At 36.6% G+C, this 13009-nt stretch overlaps 1 protein-coding gene across 9 annotated transcripts in view; it reads left to right on the top strand.

The window, feature by feature from the left end:
• The window catches only part of ANKS1B (ankyrin repeat and sterile alpha motif domain containing 1B), a 1295786-nt gene that overhangs the window by 213602 nt on the left and 1069175 nt on the right, over window positions 1-13009 (top strand). For all 9 annotated transcript variants that reach the window (XM_050749329.1, XM_050749335.1, XM_050749328.1 and 6 more), the window contains exons 5-7: window positions 4883-4958; window positions 7026-7127; window positions 11019-11132. In XM_050749329.1, coding sequence (XP_050605286.1) covers window positions 4883-4958; window positions 7026-7127; window positions 11019-11132 — 292 coding nt within the window. The remainder of the gene's footprint in view (window positions 1-4882; window positions 4959-7025; window positions 7128-11018; window positions 11133-13009) is intronic.

Below are 13009 nucleotides of genomic sequence, written 5' to 3'. Positions count from 1 at the left end.
CACTGTTGTGAGAACAGCATGAGGGTAACTGCCTCCATGAGTAAATTACCTCCCACCAGGTCCCTTTCATGACACATGGAGATTATGGGAACTAAAATTCAAGATGAGATTTGGGTGGGGACATAGCCAAACCCTATCAATTATGTACTTAAAAAAACTATCATCCCGTTCAATACCATTTCAGTAGATATATATTATTAAGCCATTGATTTTAAATATTATATTTTCTATTTCTAGAATGCTAGTTGGTTCATTTTCACCTCTGGTCAATTTTGATAATTATTCTTTTCTAGTTCTTTCATCTTATTTATCACATATATATTATATTCTATAGCTGACCATTTCAATATGTGAAATTTTTGTGAGTTTTATTCTTTTTTTTATTTACTAATTCTTGTTCATGGTGGGATGTTTCCTTTCACATTCAATAATTTATAATTTTGAATTTGTATTTCTTAGAGCTTCATCTGCTGTAATATTTGGAGGCCTGAGTTGAAGGTGTACTTTTACAGAGGGGATTTATATCTGCTTTTTTCTAAGCATTTATATCTGCCTGTATTACTAGAAACCTGGGACCACTTGATTCTGCATTTTGGATGAAGATCTGGAGTTCATATAAATTGTACAATTTTGCCTTAAACTTACCATATAAGTGTAGAATTGTGGTTAGACATTCTTAGGGGGATTTACTTTTTTCACTTATCTACAACTAAGACCTAGTTAGACATCCTTTCCCCTTCTGTGCAATGTGCTGTTGTTGTTGTTGTTTTAATTTTCACTGAGGATGTTGTTCTTTAGAGGTTTTAGAGTTTTGCAGGGGTCCCTCATCTAAGCTTTCAGCTTGCTTGGACTTCAGACTGTCTTCTGCCCCACTGCCACTCACACCTTGAGTGGCTGGTTAAAGTCCAGGCCCTAGTCTAGCATGGGTTGACAGATGCCCTGGAACAAATACCTGTTCCAAAGCTAACCCCTGGGGTTCATACTTTCTGTCCTCCCCTTTCGCTGAGGCTATGTGGAATTCTATTTCTTTCCCCTCACAATCCTGAATTAAAATATTCTTCAGTTTGTTTTCAGAATGAACCGAAGCACGCTGTATCAGGAAGGATTTTTCTGAAATCAAGTCCAAAATTTTGTGAAAAGTGTAAGGGAATCAAAGTAGTAATCAGAAGCCTGGTTGAAAAACAGCATGAGAATGAGCAAAATTAGATTATTTCAAGAAGTATTTTTAAGGAAGGGAAAAAATAAAATGTTCAAGCCCCACATTGAAATATTTTCTTAAGAGCCGAATCAGTTTCCAGTTTTTCATTTCCTTCAAAATTGTGCTGTATATTTAAAAATTATTTTTTTGTTTCCATTTTTTCAGTATCTACATATGCCAGTCAGATTATAATTCAAGTGCATTCCAATCATTCCATCTTGAAGATACATTCAGATCACATTGATATTCAGTGTTCCTCAAACCTCCTTAATAATGTACTTATCTACTTTAGATTGGGTTAATTATATAATAGACTTTTATTAAAGAGCTTTGGTCAGGCGCAGTGGCTAATGCCTGTGAGCCCAGCACTTTGGGAGGCTGACGTGGGTGGATCATTTGAGGTCAGGAGTTCAAGACCAGCCTGGTCAACATAGTGAAACCCCATCTCTACTAAACGTACCAAAATTAGCTGGGCATGGTGGTGCATGCCTTAATCTAAGCTACTTTGGAAGCTGAGGCAGGAAGATTGCTTGCACCGGGGAGATGGAGGTTGCAGTGAGCAGAGATCATGCCACAGCACTCCAGCCTGGGCGACAGAGCAAGACTCATCTCAAAAAAAAAAAAAAAAAAAAAAAAAAAAAAAAAGTTTTTACGTTGTATATTATTTCATAGTGATATTTCTATTTCAAGTTGAGATTAGAATCCCACATTAGAGATCACATTTAGTATAGGGTGAAAAAATTGCTAACTTGATACTATTCAATTGAAAACACGCACACACACACACACACACATACACACACACACACACACACACATGACCTACTGATACTTGTTAGATTCTTGAGAGAAGAAGAAAAAGAATGAAAAAAAAAAAAAAAAGAGACAACTAACATTTGTGTAGCTGAAAAAGCATCATCTTTGGAATCTTCCTTGAGCTTCCTCAAGGCAGAATCAATCTCATCCTGCACTACTCACAAAATGTCCTAGTTTTTCATCCTGTGTTCTTCCCTCCTTCCACTTTTTGCCCTCAAAAGAATTCCTAAACATCTATATTTTCAAAGTACTTTGCTAGGCATTGGGGATACAATGGTGAAAAAATAGATGTGGCCTACATTTCCACTGAACTTACAGTTTATTATGGGAACTAGACAATTACATAAAATTGTAATGTGGTATTATGAGTCCTGTGATAAGGAAAATATAGATTAATGTGGAACATCCAGGAAAAACACTAAACTTCAGGGGCCAGGGATGTCTTTATAAATGCAATTATTTTAAGCTAAGATTCAAGATACAGTACATGCTCATGGTTCTGAAAGCATACTGTTTAGACCTACAGAATCACAGGGGAATTTGTTAGAAATGGAAATTCTAGGGCCTAATCTCAGGCTACTGAATCAGAAACTCTGGGGATAGGGCCCAGAAATGTGTTTTTAAACTATCTCAGCAGGTGATTCTTATTCATGCTGAAAATTAACTAGTGGCATATCTATATGGCTAGATTAAGAGTGCTAGGAGTTAGATCCTGCCAGGCAGAGAGACCAGCCTTTGAGACTCCCTGTGGAAGAAAGCAATATGAAATGATTATGAAAGAGTTCAGTATGCCTGGAGCATAGGGTATGAGGTTTGGAAGAGAGTTGTGATGGGCAAAGGATGGGATGGAGAGGAAAGCAGGGAGAAAAGATCATCTGGGTTTGTTAAGCCACATTAAATTTTTTTTTTTGCTTTTTAATTTTACTTTTAGTTGCATGTAATAATTGTACATATTTAGGGATACAGAGTGATATTTCAATACATGAAATATAGTATGTAATGACAGGGTAATTAGCATATCTATCACTTCAAACATTTGTCATTTCTTTGTGTTGGGAACATTCAAAAATCCTCTCTTCCAGTAATTGAAAATATATAATCCATTATCATTAACTATCATCACCCTACTAAATAATACTAGGACTTCTTCCTCCTATATAGCTGTAATTTTATAGTCATTCACCCTATCCTTCTCTCCCTGATCCCCTGCCCAGCCTCTCATAACCATAATATTACTCTCTACTTCTATGGGCCCAACATTTTTAGCTCACACATATGTGAGAACATGTGGTATTTATCCTTCAGTTCCTGACTTATTTCACTTAACATAATATTCTCCAGGCCCATCCATGTTGCTGTGAATGACAGGATTTTGTTCTTTTTTATGGCTACATTAAATTGTTTAGATTTCATTTATCATAAATGTTTACAGACAGCCCCCAACTTACAATGATTTAATTTAACAATTTCTCAGCTTTAAAATGGTGTGAAACTGTTGCAATTTTGATACGCTTCAAATTTTGAATCTTGATGTTTTCCCAGGCTAGCGATATGCGGTATGTGAGATAGTCAATGCTTTATCATAAAATAGGCTTTGTGTTAAATGGTTTTGCCCAACTCTAAGTTAATGTAAGTGTTCTGAGCATATTTAAAGTAGGCTAGTCTAGGCTATGATGTTTGGTAGGTTAAGTGTGTTTAAATGCATTTTCTTTTCTTTTTTTTTTTTTGAGATGGATTCTCACTCTGTCACCTAGGCTGGAGTGCAGTGGTGCGATCTCAGCTTACTGCAACCTCCACCTTCCTGGTTCAAGCAATTCCCCTGTCTCAGCCTCCTGAGTAGCTGGTATTACAGGTGCCCACTACCATGTCTGGCTAATTTTTTTCTATTTTTAGTAGAGGTGGGGTTTTACCATGTTGGTCAGACTGGTCCTGAACTCCTGGCTTCAGGTGATCCACCCACCTTGGCCTCCCAGAGTGCTAGGATTACAGGCATGAGCCATTGCACCTGGCCTAAATGCATTTTCAACTTATTGGATACTCAATTTATGGTGGCTTTATCAGGAGGTAACCCTACTGGAAGTCAGGGAGCATCTGTGTTTATACATCTGTCTCTTCAAATAGAATGTGAATATATGAGGGCCAGGATGGTATTTCCATACCTCAGAATATCCTTCAGCTACTCTTGGCCTATAATTGGTGTTTAATAAATGCATGCTGATTAAATGAGCTTCTTGCATAGTCACAAAAGCCTTGTGAGGTGGGCATTACTTCTCTTATTTTATACTTAAGGAGAGCTAAAGCTAAGAGAAGGTGACATACTAACGTTAACAAAGTCAAATGGCTATTTATTTATTTATTTATTTATTTTTGAAATGGAGTCTCACTCTGTCACCCAGGTTGGAGTGCAGTGGCATGATCTTGGCTCACTGCAATCTCTGCCTCCTGAGTTCAAACGATTCTCCTGCCTCAGCCTCCTGAGTAGCTGGGATTACAGGCATGTACCACCACGCGTGGCTAATTTTTGTATTTTTAGTAGAGAAGATGGGGTTTTGCCATGTTGGCCAGGCTGGTCTCGAACTCCTGACCTCAGGTGATCCATCTGCCTCAGCCTCCCAAAGTGTTGGGATTACAGACGTGAGTCGCTGCACCTGGCCCAAATTTCTATTTAGAAGCAGAGGTGTTTTATAATCCCCAAGACAATGGATTTTTCTTTCAGAATCTCTTCTTTATTCCATGTTACCTTTCTGTTAGGGAGGGCTGAGAGTACAGAAAATATGTATGAATATATAAAATGTGAGCATTTTTTTTAAACCTGTAAGCACTCCAAATACAACCGTGCTTTCTTTTTTCTTACTTTTTTTTTTCCAGACAGAAAAGGGGAGTGCACTTCATGAAGCAGCTTTGTTTGGAAAGGTGGATGTTGTACGAGTTCTGTTAGAAACAGGTAACTATTGTGATTCTGCATGGAGCTTATCCTGCCAGATACCATTTCTATTTTGGGAATAGACAAAGGAAAACAACACAGTTTTCTTCACAAATCACCCTCTTGTCTTTACTCTAAAATGCAGATATGTATTCATATTATGTAGAACTGAGCTTCAGTATTTAGATAACATTGATATCAATGTGCAACTTCGTTTTTGCAATACATGTTTTAAGTACAAACTTCTTAGTTATTACAATTTTATGCATTTAAGTACTTTAGAGGTAAACTGCCAAAAGAAAAAGGAGATTTCTGCCTTCTGTAAGAGAGAGGAATTGATCCTTGAGAAATTGTCACAATTGTTTGGTTTATTGAAGAACATAATAGTTTTTCTATGTTTTATATTGTGAACTACAGTAAACAGAGATTTGAGCTCCCTCTCCTTAAGGTAAATTGTCCTAGTTAGTTCATTAACTGAGTAACTATTTTTAGTAGGCTACAGAAATTTATTTTAAAGGGAACCTTTCAAAGGGAGTGTTTTGAAGGAACGATAAAGTTGGCTTATTTATTTTCACATGTACTTTCTGATTGAAATGAAATAAAACTAAAATTGAGGTCAGATTTGTTTTAAAGATCAAAAGGCATGGGTACAAATTCATGCTTGTAAACAACTGATGGAAATTTTTCATGTTATGGAATATAGTGTGTTTATTTTCCTCTAAAAAAATAAAATGAAAAACATTGGCAGACTATTGTATTGTGATTGTATTTGTACATAATTTAACAAAGTTAAAGTTTCATTTATATTTAACTTTGTCATGCAGTGTGGTGTTACAACAAAGGATTTGAGGAAACCACCTAAATATTATTATGTGCTGGTCACACATTCCTATGCAAATTTAAACATGTATTTAATAATCTTACAATGGACTAACATTTGGGACCAGATCCTGTAAATTGGCTTTTTTTTTTTTTTTTTGCAATTATGTGTTTGGAAAATTCATAAAATTTTTAGGGCGGTGAAAGCTATTTGCTACGTTAAAATAAGTTCTTTCATACAATATATATTTCCACAATGAAAGTAATAACAGGTGTTTTAGTTACACACTTCAATAAGTTTGCTCATCAAATGGATGATGAATGTGACTGACAAATACAATCTAGGATAAATAAATATCATGGAGTATTTGACCTTGTATTTGAATAAATTCTGTGTGGACAACAGTTCAAAATAATCATCCTTTTTCAACTCTATGAATATTCAAGTGTTCTAAGACTGTTCTTATGTTACTTACATGGTACATGATTATAATCTACTAAATATTTTTACCATATTATACAGAGAATATAAATCACATGACTATTATGCTTTAGGAATTCACATTCTAAATCAATAACATTTTTCAGTGTGATAGTGTGCTATTGAGTTAAGTAGTTATAACCCAAAGATATCATAGGGTTGGCCGGGCGCGGTGGCTCACACCTGTAATCCCAGCACTTTGGGAGGCCAAGGCGGGCAGATCACGAGGTCAGGAGATCAAGACCATCCTGGCTAACACAGTGAAACCCCATCTCTACTAAAAATACAAAAAAACAACAACAAAAAAATTAGTTGGGCGTGGTGGTGGGCACCTGTAGTCCCAGCTATTTGGGAGGCTAAGGCAGGAGAATGGCGTGAACCTGGGAGACGGAGCTTGAAGTGAGCCGAGATCATGCCACTGCACTGCAGCCTGGGCGACAGAGCAAGACTCCATCTCAAAAAAAAAAAAAAAAAAAAAAAAAAAGATACCATAGGGTCCTGAAAAACAATCTTAAGCATTGGGTGGGTGCCCTTTGAGAGTTAACTCGTGATCAAGAATGTTCCTAATCTTTGGTAACAATAGGCCCCTGCCTTCTTTCTTGCTAAAATCTTGTGCGTGTGTGTCTGTGTCTGTGTGTGTGTGTGTGTGTGTGTAGAACTTAATTTTTTTAAAATCACTTTTAGTGCTTGGTCTGTATATGTTTGAAATTACAGCAGTTAGATACTGATAGTATCTTTTGAGAACACTTCAGTGGTGTATATCTAGTGAGTTTTTCTTTTTCTTTCAGGAATTGATGCCAACATAAAGGATAGCTTAGGTAGAACTGTCTTGGACATTCTGAAAGAACATCCATCTCAGAAATCTCTCCAGATTGCAACACTCTTACAAGGTAAACAGTATTGAATGATGGATGAGTTTGCCTTAAAGTTAAGATCAGGTTAAAACTGTTATAGTTTTCTTTTTGATTTTGAGTTAGTGTTTACTTTTGAACGAACTTACTAGTTTTATTTTTTTATGGCAGACTTTTAAACTAAATAATAATATCTTTTAGTGTTTTATTTTTGGTCTTTAACTACTCAGTAAGTATTTTAAAGAAGTTAAAGTGTTTATTTACTCATTTGATATTAGAAGTATTTTTAAAATTCATATATATGTAGTAAATATGTAGTTATGAGCTGGAAGTTAATAAAGCTATAAAGTAGTGATGATTAAGTATTATTTCACATTTGAATAATACTTTGAGTGTTTTCAGGGATTTGCTACTACTTTGGTTTCTATGACCCTATGAAGTAAGATAAGTCAGGCATTATTTTATTTTTGCACATAAGGGAAACTGAGGCTCTGAGAGATTTGATTTGTTCAAATTCATGTATCTTAAGTGGCAGAGCTTATATCTAAATGTTAGATTATCAATAATAACAAAAATTGTATGTAGCCAAAAGAATACGGATTATTTCCTTCCTAATCCAATGGTATAAAATAACTCAGTCTTACCAGCCTTAGTTTCTGGTAAAAGTCATTTAAGTACATTTGTTGTTAGTGGCAGTCATTAGCTCTGTTGAAGGTTTGACAACTATCTAGGTATGATTTTTGTTATTTGCAGTTTGCATACTTCACCACTTGAACTAAAACTTTTATTAAAAATTAGATTTAAATGCTTTCCTTTCCTGTTTGATGATTAGGCCTGTCATGTAGCATGTTACTTAAAAACCCCAGATGTTTTTTCTCTCCTTTAGCTCCTACCCTGTTCAGCAGTGATTATTTCCTACACTTGTTATGGATTGGCTGCAAGTATGACAGAGGAGGGTGGTGAGATAGGTTTTATTAGGTGTCAGTTGGGAAGCTGAAGAACAGCATTATTCTGCAGGAAGGTAAATGAATTAAAACCAAGTCAGGCAGGGAACATGTAGATACAGTAGTCAACAAAAGCCAAGGAGGAGTAAAAAGAATAGAAGCACAATATGCGGCCATTGTATTCTCTTTTCTATTTCCAAAACATTTCAGGGAAGTTCAGGCCCCTACAATTTTCTTATCAATAAAGAAGTTAATTGCAAGTCAAATGCATGCAGAGATGAATCAGAGAAGAATCCAATCATAGCCTTTTATATAAATTAAAATTAAAATGAATAAAAGCTAAAAAATAAGAGTGGCACATACTATTTTTATCAGTCTTCTCCCTCTAGATGCTTTGCATTTCATATTGGATTTTGAGTCTCACTGAATTTTGTTTTTGTGTGTGTGTGCGTGGTTTTTTTTTTTTTTTTTTTGAGAGGGAGTTTTGCTCTTGTTGCCCAGGCTGGAGTGCAGCGGTGCGATCTTGGCTCACTGCAATGTCCACCTCCTGGGTTCAAGTGATTCTTCTACCTCAGCCTCCCAAGTAGCTGGGATTATAGGCACTTGCCACCATGTCCGGCTACTTTTTGTATTTTTATTAGAGAGGGGATTTTACCACATTGGCCAGTCTGGTCTTGAACTCCTGACCTCAGGTGATCCAGCCACCTTGGCCTCTTAAAGTGCTGGGATTACAGGCAGGAGCCACGGTGCCCAGCCTCTCACTGAACGTTTTTGTTTTTGTTTTTGAGACGGAGTCTTGCTCTGTCACCCAGGCTGGAGTGAAGTGGCACCCTCTGGGCTCACTGCAAGCTCCACCTCCCGGGTTCATGCCATTCTCCTGCCTCAGCCTCCCGAGTAGCTGGGACTACAGGTGGCCATCACCTTGCCTGGCTAGTTTTTTTTTAATATTTTTACTAGAGACGGGGTTTCACCGTGTTAACCAGGATGGTCTCGATCTCCTGATCTCGTGGTCCACCCGCCTCGGCCTCCCAAAGTGCTGGGATTACAGGAGTGAGCCACTGCACCTGGCCACCTCTCACTGAACTTTTAAAAACTGAAGCATGTGTGTAATATGTCTTTTGGGAAAAGCAAAATAAATGTCACTCACTAGAAAAGGGGGTGTGACATAATCATGGACTTTTTAAAAACATACTGCATTGGTTTATCTAAGATAAAGTGTTGTTACATAGGAGTAACTATCTTTGCTTTCCTAAATGGTCAAGATTAATTAGGTATGTTAATTTGTGACAGGGCATACAGGATACAGGACATCTTTGAAGTTCTCTAATTATTGGCAAATTTCAGAATGTGAACACATCATCTCTGTTCTTTGCATTCCTGGATTTCCCTGGTAGAAATTATTTAAATGGTATGAGGACATACTTGTTTGGCATGAGAGTACAGATTTTCTTTATTAGATTTTAAGAAAAAGATTCTTGAATAAAGAAGTATAAGCAAATGATCTGTATGAAAAGAGATCTGTTAATTTAATCTTTATACAGAGGTTACAAACTAGCCACTTGTGGGCTGAATGCTTTGGCACATAGCACACAGGCTTTGTTTATATCACATATTTTGAGCCCACATTGTGTTTCCATAAAAATTGGATTAGCTGTTAACATTTAAAAAGCTAGAATTTGGCTGGGCGTGGTGGCTCACGCCTGTAATCCCAGCACTTTGGGAAGCTGAGGTGGGCGGATCACGAGGTCAGGAGTTCGAGATCAGCCTGGCCAACATGGTGAAACCCTGTCTCTACTAAAAATACAAAAAAAATTAGCCGGGTGTGGTGGCACGTGTCTGTAGTCTCAGCTACTTCAGGGGGCTGAGGCAGGAGAATGGCTTAAACCAGGGAGGTGGAGCTTGCAGTGAGCTGAGGTCACACCACTGAACTCCAGCCTGGGTGACAGAACGACTCCATCTCAAAAAAAAAAAAAAAAAAAAAAAAACAAAAACAAAAAAACTGGAATTTTAGCTCAAACTCTGGAGTTTTGGTTTCTCTAAAAGAAGTTTTATTTCAGGGATGAACTTTAGATTGGTCATTTTTTCTCTGGTTAAACATGGTCTGTGAGGCTGAATATTGGTTAACATTTATTTCTACATTCAGATGCTGTTTTCTTTGTGATTAAGAGAAAAGCGAGATGTTTTCTTGTCTTATATTTATCTGGCTTTGCCACCTATTAGCTGAATGAACATGGACAAGTTAATAATATTCCCCCTTTACTTGTAATCTTTAAAACTTAGATTGTGTTTGTGTCATGGTTTTGTAAGGATTAGATGAGTTAATGTATACAAAATACTTAGAACAATGCTGGGTCCATAGTAAGCAATATTTAAGTTTAAGCTGCTATTCCTAATATTATATTTGTATCAAAACTGGAAAAATGAAAAATAGGCTGAGTATAGGACATTACTTAAAGAATAATGGCAATGAACATTATTTCTTTGTGGAAATAAAGTTAATATGCAAATTGTACTTATCTTACAAGATTACAGCACCATTTTAAAATGAACTTACTCCATTTCATTCATTTATGTTACCTGGCTGGTTGTGGTGTCCATCTGAATTTGACATTCCTGTTTGAGGGTTTAAATCTATTCAAAGCATCTTTCAGACAGTTTAAAATCTTCAGATGGAAGTAAGGAGAACAAGGAGTTTATTGTATCTTCAATAGGTAAATTTATTTTTAAGGAAAGAATGTTTTAAGTTTAGTTTTTAGAAGAAAGGGGTTCAAGAGTTTCTCCCAAATAATCTGGTGTCTTTTTTTTTAATTAAAACTTTAAGATCATCATGATGTTCTTTTGATATGTTTGGTTTTTTGAAGTTCTTTTGAAAACTTAGGATATGAGAAAATAAATGCAAAACTGATCACCAGAAGTAAAACATAAAATGTACTGGTTTTAAAATAAATGAATTCAAGTATGTAATCTCAAAAATGTATACACACAGAGTATTTAGAAGGTGTGGGAAGATCTACAGTCCTTGAAGAGCCTGTGCAGGAAGATGCAACACAAGAAACACACATTTCATCTCCTGTTGAGTCTCCCACCCAAAAGACCAAAAGTGAGTACCTAATTATAAAGCCCTGGAAACCATACTAGACTTGTATGTACAGTTGTGAAAATTTCAAGTCTAATAGGTTATATCCTATACTCTATATTTCATCCATTTATAAGAGCTTGTGTTACTGGTTAGAGCTTCTCAGCCCTGAGATACAGCAGTGAGCAAAGCAGAAAACCAAGCCTGCTGTAATGAAGTTTATCTGGAGTATATATTTCTTAGATGTGTTTTTTTCTTAAATGTGTTTTTCCCCAGCTTTATTGAGGTACTCTTGGCAAATGAAAATTGTATATATTTACAGTGTACAATTTGATATATACTTTGTGGAATAACTGCCAAAATCAACTAATTAACATAGCCATCATCTCATATAGTTTTTTTTGTTTGTTTTTTTGTGGAGAGAACACTTAAGATAACTCTCTTAGTAAGTTTCAGGTATACAATAGAATATTATTAACTATAGTCACCATGCTGTATTTTAAATCTCCAGAATTTATTAATCCCCCGTAACTGAACCTTAATACCCTTTGATCAACACTTTCTCATCTCCTTCACTCCCCAGCCCCTGGCAATCACCATTCTACTCTCTGTTTTATGACTTTGACTTTTTTAGATTCCACATGTGAGATCATGCAGTACTTGTCTTTCTGTACCTGGTTCATCTCACTTAGCATAATGCCCTCTAGGTTCATCCATGTTGTTACAAATGGAAAGATCTTCTTCTTTTTAAAGGCTGAATAATAGTCCATTGTTTGTGTAGTATGTATATAAATGTACACACCCACTGCATTTTCTTTATCTATTCATCTCTCAGTGGATTTGTTTTCATGTCTTGGCTGTTCTGAAGAATGCCGTAATGAACAGAAGTATCGGGGGAACCTGATATTTCAACATAGGTTCTTTCTGTTTTCCCTAAGTGTCTGAGAAATAAAGAGAAAGAGTACAAATAGAGGAATTTTACAGCTGGGCCGCCAGGGGTGACATCACATATCGGTAGGTCCATGATGTCCACCTGAACCACAAAACCAGCAAGTTTTTATTAGGGATTTCAAAAGGGGAGGGGGTGGACGAACAGGGAGTAGGTCACAAAGATCACATGCTTCAAAGGGCAAAAGGCAGAGCAAAGATCACATGCTTCAGAGGAAACAGGGCAAGGGAAAAAGCAAAGATCACAAGGCAAAGGGCAAAATTAGAATTACTGATGAGGGTCTATGTTCAGCTGTGCACATATTGTCTTGATAAACATCTTAAACAACAGAAAACAGGGTTCGAGAGCAGAGAACTGGTCTGACCTCAAATTTATCAGGGTGGGATTTTTTCCCCACCCTAATAAGCCTGAGGGTACTGCAGGAGACCAGGGCATATTTCAGTCCTTATCTCAACCGCATAAGACAGACACTCCCAGAGTGGCTGTTTATAGACCTCCCCCCAGGAATGCAATTCTTTTCCTAGGGTCTTAATATTTAAAATCCTTTGCTAGGAAAAGAATTTAGTGATATCTCTCCTACTTGCACATCCATTTATAGGCTCACTGCAAGAAGAAACATATGGCTCTATTTTGCCCGACCCCACAGGCAGTCTGACCTTATGGTTGTCTTCCCTTGTTCCCTAAAATTGCTGTTGTTCTGTTGTTTTTCAAGGTGCACTGATTTCGTATTGTTCAAACACACATGTTTTACAATCAGTTTGTACAGTTAACACAATAGTGGTCCTGAGGTGACATACATTCTCAGCTTATGAAGATAACAGGATTAAGACATTAAAGTAAAGACAGGTATAAGAAATTATAAGAGTATTATTTGGGAACTGATAAATATCCATGAAATCTTCACAATTTATGTTCCTCTGCCACGGCTCCAGCTGGTCCCTCCGTTTGGGGT

Source organism: Macaca thibetana, chromosome 11 (genome assembly GCF_024542745.1).
Source record: "Macaca thibetana thibetana isolate TM-01 chromosome 11, ASM2454274v1, whole genome shotgun sequence".
Classification (NCBI taxonomy): Eukaryota; Metazoa; Chordata; class Mammalia; order Primates; family Cercopithecidae; genus Macaca; species Macaca thibetana.
This window is presented reverse-complemented; position numbering and strand designations above follow the sequence as displayed.